The 18,751-nt window shown below is 37.7% G+C and overlaps 1 protein-coding gene across 4 annotated transcripts in view; it reads right to left on the bottom strand.

Moving 5' to 3' along the window:
- Nucleotides 1-3,899: 3,899 nt before the first annotated feature.
- Nucleotides 3,900-18,751, bottom strand: part of LOC107007424 (cleavage stimulation factor subunit 50) — a 31,680-nt gene continuing 16,828 nt past the window's right edge. For all 4 annotated transcript variants that reach the window (XM_015206046.2, XM_015206045.2, XM_015206047.2 and 1 more), the window contains exons 12-14: nt 5,568-5,676; nt 4,740-4,796; nt 3,900-4,671 (exon numbers count right to left, since the gene is read on the bottom strand). In XM_015206046.2, coding sequence (XP_015061532.1) covers nt 4,525-4,671; nt 4,740-4,796; nt 5,568-5,676 — 313 coding nt within the window. In that variant the 3' untranslated portion in view covers nt 3,900-4,524. The remainder of the gene's footprint in view (nt 4,672-4,739; nt 4,797-5,567; nt 5,677-18,751) is intronic.

Below are 18,751 nucleotides of genomic sequence, written 5' to 3'. Positions count from 1 at the left end.
TGAGTATCTCACCATGGAGTGCTTCGTTGTTGTTCGTTTGAAAAAAAAAAAGATAATTCTCTCCAAATGCGTGTTGACTATCGATAATTGAATAAAGTTACCATTAAGAATAAATATCCTATCACAAAAATAGATAATTTGTTTGATCAACTCCGAGGAGCGAGTTACTTCTCTAATATTGACTTCATGTCAAGTTATCACTTATTGAGGATGAAGGAAAGTAACAATCCAACGATGGTTTTTCAAACTCGGTATGTCATTATGAGTTTTTGGTGATGTCTTTTGGTTTTACTAATGCCTCGACAATGTTTATGGATTTGGTGAATAGTGTCTTTAAACAATATCTAGATATGTTTTTAATTGTGTTTATTACTGATATTTTGATTTACTCACAGAGTCATGAAGATGAACATGTTCAGCATTTGAGGATTATGTTGCAAATTCTCAAGGATCGTGAGTTGTATGGTAAATTTAGCAAGTGTGAGTTTTGGTTGAGGTATGTTGCTTTCCTTGTCCATATTGTCATCACTAAAGGTATTTAATTCGATCCTAAGAAAACCAAGGCAATTAAGAATTGGTCTAGGCCTTTGTCTGCTTTGAATATACCAAAGTATCTTGAGCTTGGTCGGTTATTATAAGAGTATTCATGGAAAAAATTCCTCTATTGCTTCGCCTTTGACAACCTTGACTCAAAAGAAGGTGAAATTCCTATGGTCAGAAGCTTCTGAAAAGAGTTTCCAAGAATTGAAAAATATACTCACTTCAACCCTATATTGACATTAGCCGAAGCACCGAATGCTTTTGTGATTTATTATGATGCTTCAAAAATTATTCTTGGTTGTACTTTGATGCAACATGGGAAAGTCATTGTTTATACTTCAAAACAATTAAAAGTGCATGAGAAGAATTGTCCGACTCATGATTCGGAGTTAGCAATGATAGTGTTTGCCCTAGAGATTTGGAGACATTACTTGTATGGTGTTCATGTAGATATGTTTACCGACCATAAAAGTTTGAAATATGTGTTCACTCAAAAGGATTTGAATGTTTTCCAAAGGAGGTGTTTTTGAAGGATTACAACATGAGTGTCCTCTATCATCCTAGAAAAGCAAATATGGTGGTGGATGCTCTTAGTCGACTATCAATGGGAAGTGTTGCTCGTGTAGAGGATGATAAGGAGTTAGTTCGTGATGTTCATACATTGGCCCGATAGGGTGTTCGCTTGGTTGATTTCAATAAAGGTGGTGTAATGTTCATAATGGTTCTGAATCATCTTATATATCATATGTGAAGGCTAAGCAAGATCTTGATCTGGTATTAGTTGACTTAAAGAAGTCAGTTTTTGAAAAAGCCATCGAGACTTTTTTTCCAAGGAGGAGATGGTGTCTTTCGATAAAATGTAAATTATGTAATTCAATTTCCATCAAGTTGATTAGGCTTTCATTTAATTCTTCTTGGGTTCAATTTATGCTGATTCAATTCATTGAATTTGATCTTATTATGATTATTTTAACCCAATAATATGTTCTCCAATTGAAATCACATGAATCAACGAATTGATCATGATTTTAAGTATGAACCATAAAAGACATGGTATTAAACTTCATAGTTACTAATTGTTTTTAATTATCAATTAGACTATAATAGTGGTTCATGACCACAACCAACTCTCTTCTTTTAAACATTTGAATAATAATAGCAAGATTTGATTGAATTATTATCTGTACCAATACGATTTCTATCCTATATTTGATTAGTGAAGCACTAAACTCAGTGCGTTTGTGCTTGTCAGTCGGCAAATAACTAGTTTCAATGGAGCTAACCTGCTATAAAATAATGTGCCAAACTTCGCTAGAATGATCAGCAATAACTTTTAAACTAATGCAAATTTGCAATGATCAAGGCCATCAGACTGGTCTTGCTTACTAACTTTAGCCTCCACAGAGCTATTTCTCACGTTGTTTTATTTTAGGTGACAAATCATATATTATTATAAGTGGGAAGCTCTATAGTGAAAAGTTGAATTACCATTTTACCCTTTTACTAAATTAAGATTTAATTTATTATTTAATTAAATATAAATATTTTAATTACACAATGATATATTTAGAAAAACAATGATAAGATTCCTAAAGTCTTTCTATTACTCCTATTTATTCATGCATCACTTAATTACTTAAGTTGAAAGGTTTTTTCAGTTTTAAATTTTGATGGCACTACTTAACTTACATTAATTACAATGAATATTGTAAATGAAAGATCACTTTTTTGAACTTTCATATGTTACTTCACTCTTTTTAATTAACTTACATTAATTACAATGAATATTGTAAATGAAAAGATCACTTTTTTGAACTTTCATATGTTACTTCACTCTTTTTAATTAACTTTAATTATTTTCATCTTCCACATATTATTGAAATGTATAGATATTTAAGACATAGAGAAAGAAAATAACAACACAAATCAAGAACACTCAAAAGCACAAGAATTCATATTCTAACCTTTTTTTCAAAAATTTTCTTGGTCTTCTCTATTGCATGAAACTATATGATGGCACAGTATGGTTCTAATACATTTGAAAATGCTATGTTAACATTTAGATGAACGTACAATAAATCTATTGAAAGAGTAAGTCACGATTTAGATTACAATTTTTTCCTTGTTCTTCCCGTTTTAGTTTTGTTAATTATGATTCTTCCTTCTATATTAAATGATTTTTTGTTATATTTAGATGATATGTTGATATATTAATAGGAAAAAAAAAGTAAGGTGGACTACAATTTTGAGATATGTTGTTCATAAAAAAAATTATATTTCTTTGATTAATAGTCACTGTATAAAATTAATTTCATTGTATATGTTCTTTTTGGCTATATATAATACAATCCAAATGCATCAATTTTCTTTCTGATATGGTGCCTTCTCTTCAATCTTTTGGTGTTATATTACATTGTTTGATAAGTTCTCATTGTATTTGTCTATTTTTTTCCCTATGGAGGTTGTTTTTGGTTGAAGGGTAAAAAAAGATTTAAATAATAAAGTATAAAATTAGATTATCATTTTATTCTGTGTTAAATTAAAATATTATAAAATATTTATTTATAAATAGTAATCATTCTACATGCCACACTAAATATTAAATTTTTTTGGTTATTATGAGATCATTGAGTTAAATCAATATATAAAAACCATAATCAATGCCCAGTTGCCCACTAAAGATTTGCATTGTTATATGATTAAAGTCTTCAAAAGAATGTGTATGTTGTCGCATGTTTTTTTCTTTGTTTATTTTGTATGTGTTTTCTCTCTATAAACTTCTTTAATTTGATTTTCCACAAATTTCTGATTATTTTAATTGTATTTTTATTTAGGCTAAACTTAATCTTTTGTGACTATATATAATGCAAATTGGCTATTAGTATCTAAAGTTCTATATTTACAGTTGTTGATAAATTTTATACATTAAAATAAGATTCCTCGTTTGATGTTATTGTGATTAAACTTCTTTAATTTGATTTTCCATAAATTTTTGATTGTTTTAATTGTATTTTTATTTAGGCTAAAGTTAATCTTTTGTTACTATCTAAAGTTCTAAATTTACAGTTTGTTGATAAATTTTATACATTAAAATAAGATTCTTCATCTGATCTTTTTGTCACAATTTTATAATTTTATTTGTAATTGTTGGATTTTGTTATTCGTTACATGCATGTACACGTAGAATTCTAATTGTTATAATGAAATATAAAAAAAAATTAACATAGGATACACGTGCAACGCACGTGTGCTGAGACTAGTACAGAACAATATGGGAACAGGAATGTCATTGTCAAGCTATATTCTACTCCCTACTTACTTTCAGTCTCAATGGTGCTCATTTTAACACGCATCAAACATAACATAAACTCGAAATGGAAGAAATGTCTACTGTGAGAAGAAAATTTTCTTTTTGGTACAGTCAACAGTGCAGCTATCCATTGCAAAGAGATGTGGATATCCTATTGGAGGGTACAAGGTTGCTACTAAGAATATCAAATGAACATCAAGCTTATGTCCACATTGTGTAATAATTTCAAATCAATTACAAAAACATGGAAAGAAATCCTGCCGGGCAGATAAAAAAACAACTAAATACATGTCCAGCAAGCAATATCCGGTCTTCCCTTAAAAGCAATTTGGTTGATCAGCAAAGGTCAGCTAGGAGATTAACCATCATGCCTGACCATTGGACCAACTTGAAGTCTGCTTTATAGCTCATTGCCTCTTCTTCGTTCACCAACTAAGGAAAGAATTGAGGCAGAGAGGATGTATAGACAAAAATCATTTCCATTTACTTGACCCACTGCACAGCCGAGAAGAGGTTAAGAGTTTTGCTAGGTTGACCTCTCCGAATGCCTCTTTCTCTTCTCTCAAGTATACAACAAACAAGTGTGCTCAGAGTTTCTAACAGGTTACAGCAAGCTTATTAAATTACACTGGCATATCTCTGGCTTTACTAATGCTGCTGGCTCAGTAGTGGCACTAAGTCCAGTGCCGAATGGATCGGTCAATCCCACAAGACACAAATGCAGCTTCTACTGGGGAATGCTCAAGCCAACGGGGTGCACCAATATGGTTGGAGGGCCATCTAGCCACTATTTCAGTTGTCAGAGAATCCCATGCAACAATCTGTGACCAGCATCCTAATTAATCTCCGTAGTGTTACCTGTGTATGCATTGAAGGAAGACAAACTTACCTCATTTAGAGATTCATCAATTGATAATACAAATTCTTCTGTATCATTGAAAACAGCCTGCATTGAAAGCAATTTTCAACTGTCAATTGTCAACAAGAATGTGAGAAAAATACAAATAAAAATATCGATAGCAAAAATAAAAAAGAAAACAAAAGAAAAACACTTTGATTGGTGCATATATTAAACACATCCTAATTACAGAAAATGAACATGAAGATGCAGGAAATCCATGTGGAACACTTTCATTAGGTGTTCTCTCTAATTATCACATCTCAAAATTACCTGAACTTCAATCAAGAAATTAACATAAGCTTACAGATTCCTTCATCTTAAGCGAAAAACTACTTTACCTTTTCATGTGAGAGAATATTGGATTGAGATGGGTCTAAATGGGGTACCTGGATAGTGAAGATTCATATAGACGACCCAACTAGCTTGGGATTGAAGCATAGCTATTATTGTTGCCATGATATTTCAAATGTATTAGCTTCTATTTTATTCATGGAATTCCATAATGATCATGATAGTTACAGAATATCCAAGAAGCAGTTAGGAATCCTTTCACAAGAATGATAAACTGACGACAGCAGCCTTGCCATATGATAGCACGTATTGCATATTCAATAATGAAAAGCAGTCGATATTTGCATAAATATGCAACTCCAGATTATTGCTTCTGTTTAGCCTATATCGGCTTAACTACAGGGAGCAGCCAAATTAGGCTTTTGCTAATAGATAATTATAAAAAAATGCAAATAAAAAAAATAGATGATAAAAACTGTGACATGAAACATGAACTCTTCAAAGCAAACTGTGAGCCTGACATACCTGGCAGCGCAACTGTGTATGTGTAGCTCCAACATATTGTTTGACCAGTCTTCCTGTGCCAACTTCCCAAAGCTTCACCGAAGAGTCTTTTGCCGAAGAGAGAATATACCTAGAGACATATTTGAAATAACCAAGCTTCAGTAGGCATTATAGCCCTATATACTATAGCATGCTGTACGACCCTGTACAAATCATTTCAAAGGTGTTTTAACCAGGAGACTTAAACAGGTAATTGGCGGATTAGAGGGATGCTCCCAATCTGCATTTGTTGAAGGGAGACATTATTGATAATATATTGTTTAGTCATGAGATTTTTAAGTGCTATTCTAGGAAATGGATTTCTCCAAGGTGTGTTCTCAGGTGGACCTAAGGAAAGCTTATGACACTTTGGAATGGGGCTCTATAAGGAAATTGTTAATAGACATGGGGTTTCCTGCCAAATTTATTCATTGGATTATGACACGTGTGTCTATAGTGTCCTATTCTTTGATGCTTAATGGAGGATTGACTCCTTTTATTACCAAAAGAGGCATTAGACATCTTTTTGTCTTGGCTATGGAGTACTTGGGAAGAAGGCTAAATCAATTAGCTAGGAATGGGAACTTCAATTTTCACCCAAGGTGCAGGAAGTTGGGCAGTATACATATTTGTTTTGCAGATGATCCATTGATGTACTGCAGGGCTGGCATTATCTCTGTTAGGTTGCTAAATGAAGCATTCATGAAGTTATCCAACGCATCTGGTTACAGGCTAATGTAGATAAAAGCTCACTATATATATATTTATTTATTTATTTTGATGAAGTAAGTTGTTTCATTACCGGCATCAAGAAGATGCTAACAGTACAAAAGTAGATATGCTAGCTCCATTACATGATAGCAGCTAAGACACGGGAGCCAGCCACCAATTCAAAAAATCTAGAGAAGGCTTAAAACATGACTATGTCTGGCCTAGAGTTAAAGAGCTAATAAAATCTAAGAAAGCAGTGTAACTATTCACATAAGACAGGTTGGACCAACAAAAAAGAATGAACAAACATTTAGCTTTGAGTGAGTGATTAGGAGTTGAAATTCCCTCAAAACACCGTTGATTCCTTTCTGTCCATAGGCACCAAAAAATACATGCTGGAATCATTCTCCAGGTGTTCCTGATGGCCCCATCAACTGTCAAATGGCCCCAACTCACAACAACTTCTCTGATAGTTTGAGGCATTGCCCAGTTCAATCTGAATAGGGAAAGGAACATATGCCATATGCCTGCAGCCACCGCACAATGCAAGAAAAGATGATTTACTGATTCTGCACTTTCCTGACACAAATAACACCTGCTGACCAGCTGGAAGTTTCTTCTACAAAGATTGTCCACTGTCAAACAAGCATTCTTTAATGCCAACCAGCTGAAGCATATTATTTTTGGTGGTAGCTTTGTTTTCCAGATTAGTTTCCATGGCCATAAATCTGTAATATCATTCTGCGCGTGCAACAATTTATACCCCTTCTTTATAGTGTATTCCTTTGCCTTAGGACCCCAACACATGATATCCGTAGCTTGCGGATTCATGTTGTAACCTTCCGGTCTACCCATTAATTCAATCAGACTGCCAAGCTCCCAATCATTGAAGCTTCTCATGAAAAGTAAATTCCATTTATTGTCCTCTCTGTTCTGTGCAACTGTAGAGTCAGGATCACGTGCTATTAGGAAGAGAGTTGGGTAAAGCTCTTCCAAGATGAAATTCCAAAGCCAACTATCTTTCCAGAAATTCACGTTCAGGCCATTCCCAACTTTGAAAGAAATTTGTTGAACAAAATCTTCCCAATATTCGCGTATATGTTTCCATGCCCCTACCCCGTGTGAAGAATTGCTTTGCTTAGTAAACCAGTGGTTTAGTTCACCATGCTTGGCTGCAACCACTTTCTTCCATAAGCTATTTCCCTCTATTCCATATCTCCATAGCCATTTTAACAACATGCTTTTGTTATGCTTGGCTAGGTCCCTGATTCACAAACACCCTTGCATCTTTGGACTGACCACATTACACCATTTAACTAAGTAAAACTTGTGCCCTTCACTGTTACCCTCCCAAAGGAAGTTCCTCCTGACTTTATCCAGCTATTTCAGACCTTGTCGGGCAATGGGAATAGTGACATGAGATACGTAGGGATACTATCCATGACACTATTGATGAGAGTTAGTCTACCACCCATAGAAAGATATTGCCTCTGCCAAGTAGCCAGCCTTTTCTCCACCTTCTTGATAACACTGCTCCAAATATCAATGGACTTATATTTTGCCCCCAAAGGGAGACCCAAGTAGGTTGTCGAGAAAGACCCAACACTACAGCATAATTGTTCAGCTAAATCATGAAGATCAGGAGCTGTATTCACAGGGTATATCACACTCTTCAACATATTGATATGGAGACCTAAAATAGCTTCAAATATAAGAAGGGTCGGATTAAGATGCTCTACTTGGAATCTTTCGGCACCACAAAATATCAAGGTATCATCTGCATAAAGCAAATGAGAAATTGATACTGAGGTTTCTATGTTATTTCCCACTGTGAACCCCTCAATCCACTGTAACTGCTTGGCTCTGTCCAACATCTTGCTGAGGCCTTCCATGGCAAGAATAAAAAGGTAGTGTGAGAGAGGATCACCCTGTCTGATGCCTTACTGAGGAGAAAAAAATTCAACTGGGCTTCTGTTAACTAAAACAGAGTATTTGACTGTAGTGATGCTGTATTTGATCCATTTAATCCACCTATCTCCAAAATCCATCATCCTCAGCATATGCAATAGGTAAGTCCAACTAACTTAATCAAAGGCTTTTTCAATATCCAGTTTACACAAAATGCCTGGCTGTCCACTTTTGAGCCTCTAGTCTAGAACTTCATAAGCTATTAAAACAGCATCTACGATTTGCCTGGACTTGATGAAAGCATTTTGTTGCACCGAAATCAGCTGCCCAATCACAGTTTTTAGTGTTTCCGCCAGGACTTTGGCAAGGATTCTGTAAACACTGCCTATAAGGCTTATCAGCCTATAGTCTCGGAGTTCAATGGCACCCTTCTTTTTTGGAACCAGTGCTATGAAAGAGGTATTGTTGGACCCGACCATGTAACAACGTTGATGGAAGTGATGCATTGCCCCCAAAACATCAGTTTTAATAAAATCCCATGTCTTCTAGTAAAATGCCATAGTATAGCCATCGGGACCTGGAGCTTTATCGGGGGCGCAAGGGTTAATTATTGCAAGTATTTCATCTTCCTCAAAAGCTCTTTCTAACCATTCCCTTTGCTCCATCGTAAGGCTGGCTAGATCTTCAAAGGTTGCAGTAGGCCTCCATTGCTCTTTTTTAGTGTACAGATTTTGATAGAAGTCGAGAATTTCATTCTTGTTTTGATCTTTATCATCGATAATCTCATCTCCCACCTTCAGTGTATCAATCTGATTGCTCCTCTTGAAAGAGTTCGCAATCCTTTGGAAGTATTTGGTGTTTCCATCACCCTCCTTAAGCCATAAACACTTGGATTTTTGCCTCCATGACACTTCTTCCGCCTTAGCGATTTGTTGTAGTTCCATTTTTAGGACCATCATTTTTTCTTTTTCTGCTTGGGATGGGAGCCTGTTTTCAGTCAATAGCCATAAGTTCATCCAGTGCTTTGCTCTTTCTGGTTTCCATCTTGCCAATGATTTCTCTGTTCCAGTCGGTGATATCTTGTTTAAGACACCTCAATTTCTGAGATAAAATAAAATCTAGACTACCCCTGATAGAGTAGTTCTGCCACCATTCTTTAATTTTATCGAAGAACCATTCCTCTTGCAACCACATGTTTTCAAATTTAAAATAGGAAGGATTGTCTTCCCAGTCACCATTTAGCAGAAGTACAGGTCTGTGGTCTGACATAACTTTTGGAAGAGCAATTTGTTTTATAGATTTAAAGGTGTCACTCCATTCAGGTGCTATCAAAAACATGTCTATTCTAGAAGCTTGAATAGAATCTTCTCCTCGGTACCAAGTATAGAAAGCACCCTGTAAAGGGAGGTCAATTAAGTTCATATCTTGGATGGTATCTGAGAAGCTTTTCATGGCTTTCAATCTTCTGATGCACCTTTCACTTTGAAATCTGCATACATTGAAATCACCACCAATGACCCACTGTTCGTTCCAGATACCTCTAATAGCTGCAAGTTTGAGCCATAGATCCTCCCTTTCTGGATTAGAGTGAGGGCCATAAACACCTGTGAAACACCATCGGAATTCTTCCTAAGAACTCTCTAACATACACGAGAGAGTGAATGAACCTTGTTGCACATCAATGCAACTCCAGAACCTTTTATCCCAGAGAATTATTATCCCACCCTTACTACCACTTGCTTTCAGCTCAGTCCAACCAGCCCATCTATTGCCCCATATTTGTTGAATCATCTGTGACTACCAATCTACTATTTTTGTCTCCTGCAGGCAAATTATGTCTGCTTTCCATTTACCCATTAAAGATTTCACTGAACTTTGCTTAGCTGCTTCATTCACCTCCCGCACGTTCCAACTAATAATTTTTACTTTCATTCAGAAAGAGCTTTGTGAAACCTGTCCCTATCCTCCTTTGCCATGCCATCATAATTTAAACCACATTTCAGCCTTTCTAGCTCGAGTTCACTTTTTCTTCGAGACTTTTTTGCTGAACCACCTTCTGATTTTTGTTTATTCAATTGCAGCTGCCTCTTATGTTCCATGAATAAGACCATGTCCAGGATTTCATGCTCAAATCCTGTTATATCAACCCCAAAAGCCTTGCATGCCTTGACCATCACTGTTTTGGTCCACCTGGAGGTTTGGAGGTTTCAATTACCGTAGGTAGTCTTTCCCTTCTATTTCTCTCTCTCTCTCTCTCTCCAGCATACACTTTCCGATGGTAAACCTACCATTGCGTAAGTTATGGAGCAGGGAATTTCTTTTACATCGAGTGGGAAGTTCTTTAGACTAACGAGCAGTGGGGATAGTTGGTTCATTTTAACTGAATATAGCAGAAAGTTTACGAGCAGCATCAGAATAGATGAAAGTAATCTCAGATGGATATGTAAAGCCCTAAAGCAGGCCTCCAAGCAGTCGGGGAACAAATGCAGAAGATGGGGAAGGAAAATACAAGCTTATTCATATAGAGCAATACAAAATTTCAACAGTTATGGACGCTTTGTGAGAATAGAAACTATTCTAGGGGACAAAAGGGCAACAGTTATCATTCCGAAAGACAGATACAACAAGGGATGGGATGATATTGCAAGAAAGATTCTAAAATATTTGGGCCCTTTGGTAGATCCAAGATTCCATTTAGCAGATGAGCAATCTAAATCTTTCATGGAGGCAACAAGGATCCCTACTTGGCTAAACGCAATCAGTTCTGGAGCAGGACATGCCAGTCACAAAGGGTTGATGGAAAGGGAGCACTTCCTTTCGAGATGTCTTGTGGGAGAATTTAATGACCCATTCAACACTAGTCCAAATGCAGATATCATCCAAAAATGGTTTGTGGGCAGGTGGCAAGTTACTGCAGGACTTAAAGTCACACCCATTAACCATAATCAATTTCTTTTAGAGCTTCCATCCAGACTGGAGGCATGTAGGGTAAAAGTTGGTGATTGGTTCTGGAAGGGACGAAAGCTAACTCTTGAATGGTGGTCTCCAGTGGCTGGCTCGAAGCTAACCTCAAAGAAATCTGATCATAAATGGATTAAGGTTTTTGGAATTCCACTACATGCATATGGTCTTCAGAAACCTTTAAATTTATCGGAGATAAGTTCGGATGCTATGTTGGAGTTGATGAAGACACGAAACACAAAACACACATGCTATGGGCTCGAATCTGTGTGAAGAAGAACATGAAGGTAATCTGATCATAAATGGATTAAGGTTTTTGGAATTCCACTACATGCATATGGTCTTCAGAAACCTTTAAATTTATCGGAGATAAGTTCGGATGCTATGTTGGAGTTGATGAAGACACGAAACACAAAACACACATGCTATGGGCTCGAATCTGTGTGAAGAAGAACATGAAGGTAATCCCGAGATCTCAGAGTCTTAGAGGATCTGCATACGGTCTTTCATCTCGCCGGAAAAGCCACTTTTCTCGAGAAAGGGAAGTCAAAGGAAGAAGTTGGCACCTCGAACTCACATGAAAAGACACAAAGGGACAGCTCTAATTCAAAAAGGAGCAGCTTTAATTCAAAAGAGGACAGCTTTACTTCAAAAAGGGACAACCTGGATTGCCTAGTGGACAGAAGGGCAAAAGTCAAAGAATCTAATAATGTTAATGGGAGTGGACCAGTGCTGAATCAACTACAAATGGGCCTAGAAGCTGATCAGATTTATTACCAAACAGGCCCAAATGGCAAGAGGGGAAAACTAAAGTTTTAAATGAGGCCAAACTCTTTAAGCTTAAAACCATTTGGCAAGTCAAAAAACCCAACCCAGCTTCTAATAGATTCAGTGTTCTATCACAAACAGAATCCGTAGAGCAAATATCAGGAGTGGAGCAGTCAGATGCAGATGATGAAAGAATCACCCTTGAAAGAATCCACAGGCCATTGCAACAATACACCTCAAGCAGGGAACTGGTTGCCTTTTCCAGCTCAGATACAGATTTCCCCTCGATAGCAATAAGAGAAGCTTTATCACTGACTTGGTATGAAGGTAACCCCAATCCACAGGTTATAGACAAACCAACTGTAGTCGAGACATCAAAGTGGACAAAAAGCACAATGGTTAAGGCATGCAAAGCCTTCGGGGTCAATGCTACAGGTTTTGAACATGATCTCTTAGATTTAGTTCTAAGAATGGAGCAAAGAAGACAAAAACAAGTTCAAAAGTTGGAGTTAAATCAAAAGGAGTCCGGGAGTCTGAAAAAAAACAGAGAAGGGGAGAGGAAAAGATTAATTTGTGGGATCAATTATGACAAAAAAGAACAACAAAGTAGTGGAAGTAGGGGCAGGCAGTACACCTCACTGTCTGGATGAATTTGAAAGTCCTTAGTTGGAATATAAGGGGGCTGAATGAGGAGGGGAAGAGAAGCACTATCAAATCCCTCATTCAGAAGTGGAAAGTAGAGATTTTATGTTTACAAGAAACCAAAATCCAACGCTGCAATAGTAGACTAATACAACAATTATGGGGGAATAGATGGGTTGATTGGGTGGAACTTACAGCAAACGGCACAAGAGGTGGTATTATAGTGATCTGGGATAAAAGGAAATGGGTGAAAACGGACACACAACTGGGCTGTTACTCGATCTCGTGTATGCTACGAAGTACACTTGAAGAGAGTTCAGATGGTGCTTCACGGGCATTTATGGTCCACACACTAATCCGGAAAGGGAGGAGATGTGGTATGAACTAGCAGGGATAAGAGGACTTTGGGAACATGAGTGGGTCATAGGGGGTGACTTCAATGTATGCAGATTTGAAAGTTAATGGTTAAATTGCAAAAGGAGATCAAGAGCCATGGCAACATTCTCAGACATAATCCAAGACCTGGGGATAATTGACCTACCATTGCACGGAGCCCAATTCACTTGGTCCAGAGGTGAGAACAATCAACAAGCTTCTAGAATTGACAGATTCATCATATCCCCGGAATGGAATGACTCTTTCAAGGTTGTGAAACAAATTGCATTGCCAAGGGTAATTTCAAATCACAAGCCCATTTTACTGGAAAGTGGGGATTGGGATGCCACTGATTCCTACTTTAAATTTGAGAACATGTGGCTGGAAGTTGATGGCTTTCTAGATAAGCTAAAACACTGGTGGCAGAGCTACAATTTCAATGGGAGGCCTGATTTCATCCTTGTGCAAAAATTGAAGAGTCTAAAGGACATAACCACTTGGAACAAGGAGGAATTTGGAAAACTGGAGACCAGGAAAGGAAAAAAGCACTAGATGAGTTGATGATCTTGGAACAAAACACTGAAGGCAAACAAATGAGCACTGTAGAGGCTAGTCAAATGACAAGCCTGAGAGCTGAGATACAACAATTAGCCAAGATAGAGGAGATCTCATGGAGGCAAAAATTCAGGTGCCTCTGGCTCAAGGAAGGGGATAGGTACACCAAATACTTTCAGAAGATTGCCAATTCTAATAGAAGATCCAATTGCATAGACCGACTTCTGGTAGACAATGTGGTCATTGAAGATAAGGAGACAATTAAAAAAGAAAAGACAAGAGTTCTTTGAAGGAGTGTACACTGAACAAGAAGAGTGGAGGCCTACAATCATGTTTGAAGGAATTGCCTCCATCACAGCAGAGGAAAGCAGTAACTTAGAAGCAGCTTTCGGAGAGGAGGAAGTATTAGCAACCATTAAATCAAGTGCCCCTGACAAAGCCCCCTGACCTGATGGTTTTACTATGGCTTTCTTTCAGAGCTCTTGGGAGTTTATCAAGACAGATCTATTAGCAGCTATGCAACACTACCATCAACATTGCTGGATAGTTAAGGCTTGTAATGCTTCATTCATATTACTTATTCCTAAGAAAAAGGGGGCAAGCAAACTTGGGGATTACAGACCTATCAGTCTGATTGGAAGCATATACAAGATCATTGCAAAAGTCCTCGCAAATAGATTGAAGACAGTTATGGGGAAATTAGTCTCAAACCAACAAAATGCCTTCATCAAAGGGAGAAAAATCATTGATGCCTCACTCATAGCAAATGAGGTGCTTGATTGGCAATTGAAACAGGGAATGCTGGACTACTTTGCAAATTAGATGTTGAGAAAGCCTTTGACCATTTGAATTGGTCTTATCTCATCTATTCTCAGGCAATGGGGTTTGGTGATAGGTGGATTAAATGGATTAAGTTCAACATTTCCACAGTGAAGTATTCAGTTCTAATCAACAGAAGCCCAGTAGGATTTTTCCCTGCACAGAGAGGCCTAAGGCAAGGTGATCCTCTTTCACCTTTTCTATTCATCCTAGCTATGGAAGGGTTGAGTAAGAATGTTGAACAAAGCCAAACAACTGCAATGGCTCAAAGGTTTTGATATAAGGAATATAGCAATTAACATCTCACATTTGCTTTATGCAAATGATACATTGATCTTTTGTGAGGCTGACAGAGAGCAGGTCCTATATCTAAACCTTACGCTACTTGTATTTGAAGTTGTTTCAGGTCTCCATATAAACATGCTCAAGAGTGTGATCTATCTTGTTAATGAGGTGCAGAACATTGAGGAGCTGGCAGACATATTGGGTTGTAGAACTGAAATTTTCCCAACCGCTTACTTAGGCCTTCCATTGGGGGATAAATACAAGGTGGAAGGCATCTGGAGTGGAATGATTGAAAAGTTTGAAAAAAGGCTTGCTACATGGCAAATGTAGTACCTCTCTATGGGTGGAAGACTTACATTGATAAACAGTGTACTTGATAGTATCCCAACATATAGATAGTCACCACATCTCATATCTAGTAAGGCTTTGAAGCAACTGGACAAAACCAGAAGGAATTTTCTAGGGGAAGGGAATAACAAAAGCCATAAATTCCATTTTGTCAAGTGGCCAATAGTCTTGTTACCAAAAAAGTTAGGCGGTTTGGGCATTAGACACTTAGCATTGCAAAACAAATGCCTACTTATGAATTGGTTGTGGAGATACACTCAAGAGGAGCATAGCCTTTGGAAGGATGTGATTATTGCTAAACATGGAGCACTAAACCACTGGCGTTCTAATGTTTCAACAGCGCCATATGGAGTTGGTGTCTGGGGAAGTATAAGCAAATTATTGGAGGAGTTCTCTCAACATAAACACTTAATTTGCAGGAAAAGGACAACATATCAGTTTCTGGAGAGACAAATGGATAGGCAACTCCTCCTTAATGGTTGCTTATCCTACCATGTTCCAGAAAGCAAAGGAGCCTAACTCTACTATTCAGCAATACAGAGAAGGGAATTCTTGGGCCTTCATCCTCAGAAAGAACATAGAGGACTGGGAAATTGAGGAGTTGGTCAGCCTACTAGCAGCACTTCACAGTGTTGCAATTAACAGTGAAATACCAGACCAGCTCAACTGGGGAGAAAAAAGGGGTGGGAAGTTCTCAGTTAAAGCAGCTTTCAAGCTTCTAGACCCACGAAATGCAATTACAGACCACTGGCCTTGGAAGCTTATATGGAAGATCAAATTGCCACCTAAGATTAGTTGCTTCAGCTGGACTGCATTCCATGGAGCTTGCCTGACCCAAGACAACCTGACCAGAAGGAAATTTCAGATGGCTACCAGATTTATATGTGCAAGAAGGAAGCAGAAACACACAACCACCTATTTCTACTAAGTCAAATAGCAGCAAACTTGTGGAGTATGTTTTTAAATCTTTTTGGCCTCAAATGGGTCATGCCTCAAAATATCAGGGATGCTGTAATAAGCTGGGGTTGCTGGAAAGTTGATAGCACCATCAAGAGAATTTGGAAGATGATACCTGCAGACATTTCTTAGAGTATCTGGAACGAAAGGAATAGAAGATGCTCTGATGGAATATCAACTACCTACCAATCTTTAAAAGCTAACTGCCTCATATTTTTGTATAGTTGGGTTTATTCATCCCCTCTAGATTGCCCTGATTCATTTCTGAACCATGTTCGCTCCCTGATTCAATTAACAATGTAAAGGAGAGCTGACCTTTGCTACTAAGCTTTTGTAACTATTATGCATCTACTTGATGCCTGCAATAAAACTAATCACTTCATCAAAAAAAAAAAGGTTCTGAATTTCAAACACTCTGTTGGATTCTTTTCCAACTCATGGGAGAGAGAGTGTTTCACTTTGAGAAGAAAAATTTGCTTCAGAGCCACTCATCAGAACCGGCTCCGGTGAAGGATGGAATCGGCGAAGAAAAAATTTGTGATGGCAATTGAAGTGTCAACTTCATCGTCTGCATTTGTACTGGAGTGAGAGAAATCCCCCAGTGTGTTCTTGTTTTGTGATACGAGCTTAGCTTCAATAGGAGGGGGGATAATAAGAGGAGTTGGACTAATGATATTTTTATTGTTGATAGTTAGGGCTTTCAAAAGCCCAACAGCTTTCCAAATTCTTTTTCCTCTTTTAATACCTTTTCTCTTTGGGCCTTTGTTATAATAAACCCGGTCCAAATTTTGAACCACTAAGACCTCTGGTGTTTTAAATTGTACCCTAGTCATAGAGGGTAACTTTTGTAGCGATGAATTTGAATTAAAGTTCATACCCATGTGGTCATTGACTGATTTGACAACAGGATCTTTCTCGTGGCTCGATGAGGATATGGCAGAGGTCTACTCTTTCCCTTTTCTGGTAACAACAGCTTCTACTCCGGTAGAGATGGTGGAGAGTACATCTTCTAAAATTGAAATTACAAATTTTAGATCTCCAATCAACAACTCAATTTTGGTGGGTGTAACTGTATCTGTATGAGTGACACAAATCCGAGCCCAGTAAAAGCGTGTCCAATTCTTCGTGTCCTCGTCAGTTCCGAGAAACCCCCCCACAAAAATCACCTATCTTACGAAAGGTTTATGAAGACCAAGCATGCAAAGGAATTCCAAAAGCTTTTACCCATTTGTGCTCCAACTTCACATGGGAGTTTCCGATCGTCGGAGACCACCAAGCGAGTGATAGGCGCCTACCAATTCCAGAACCAATCACTAGGTTTGATGCGAGCTACTTCTTGTCTCGAAGGGAATCAAACAAAAATTGATTGTGTGCTAAGGGAATGACTTTGAGACCTGCAGTGATTTTCCACCTACTGATGAACCATTTCTGGATCACTTCGGAGTTACGGCTCTGGTTGAAGGGATCGTTGAAGACACCAACAAGGCATCTACTCAGAGGATGGGAGTTATCAACATTGTTGTTTGAACTCGATGCTGCCAACTCGATAACTTTGTTACCTCGAAGTACATTCTCAACTGAGGTGCCGGTGGAATAAGAATTTTGGGGAACCTCCGCTTACCCAAAAAGTTAAGAATCTTATTTGCAATGTCTATCCAACCCCAGTTATATCCAGCTTCTGGAATTATCACAGAAGATTTCTTCTGGCCTGATTAAGTCTCGATTCTTACAAATCTCCCATAAACATTGTAATTCTGATACACTCTAAGAAGATGTGCTTGTTGTTTTCGCCCCCATCTCCTATAAAGATCCCCTGCACCCCTGGAAGCTTGTTTGAGATTGTCACAGACCCACCTTAGGTTATCTTCATCTATTTTGGTGTTGCTTGAGAAACACCTGTTGCGTTCTATAATGGAAAACCTTCTGGGAGAATCATCACTAATAATTATAACTTCAAAGGACTTATCTTCTGAAACAAAGAAAATCTTATCTCCCATAGCTTGCTGTTATAATGATGATTGTAGCTTTATTGATCATCACCCCCAAAAGCATTCATGCAAAAATTCTTGATTTCCTATGTTGAACCTAGATGTTGGCTTCTAGATCCGTGTACACTCACCCTCCTAGACTCCACTTGCGGGAATATATGGGGTATGTTACTGTTGTTGTTGCAGAAAGTAATCAACCTTCAAACTTTCTGCAGGTTAGACCTGTAGTGGAAACTGGATATGAAAATCTCTTACTTTCACTATATATTGTTGGGGTTGCCAATCACACAAAAGAAGAGATTCCTGAGGACCTGGGATATCTTGTAGGTGTCCTTCCATACATATATTAAGGAGTGCCTTTAGCATCTAAAAAGCTCAGCATGAACCATTTTTTGCCACTTTCTGAAAAAATTACTGCAAAGATCACTTGTTGGTCTGCTAAAATACTATCCTATGCTGGAAGAGTACAATTGATCTCCGTCACTATTTTTTGGGGTGCAACCTTACTAGTCCTAAAAAGCTCAGCATGAACCATTTTTTGCCACTTTCTGAAAAAATTACTGCAAAGATCACTTGTTGGTCTGCTAAAATACTATCCTATGCTGGAAGAGTACAATTGATCCAAGTCACTATTTTTTGGGGTGCAACCTTACTAGTCCCAAAGATTTTTGACTCCTAAGAAGGTGATGAAGAGTATTGAACAGATTTGTAGAACTTTCTTGTGCACTGGAAATGTGACCATATCAAAGAAAGCATTGGTTTCTTGGGAGAATATTTGCAAACCTTTTGCAGCTGGGGCCTGAACATTATATATATATATATATATATATATATATATATATATATATA

Source organism: Solanum pennellii, chromosome 12 (assembly GCF_001406875.1).
Source record: "Solanum pennellii chromosome 12, SPENNV200".
NCBI classification, from domain to species: Eukaryota; Viridiplantae; Streptophyta; class Magnoliopsida; order Solanales; family Solanaceae; genus Solanum; species Solanum pennellii.
This window is presented reverse-complemented; position numbering and strand designations above follow the sequence as displayed.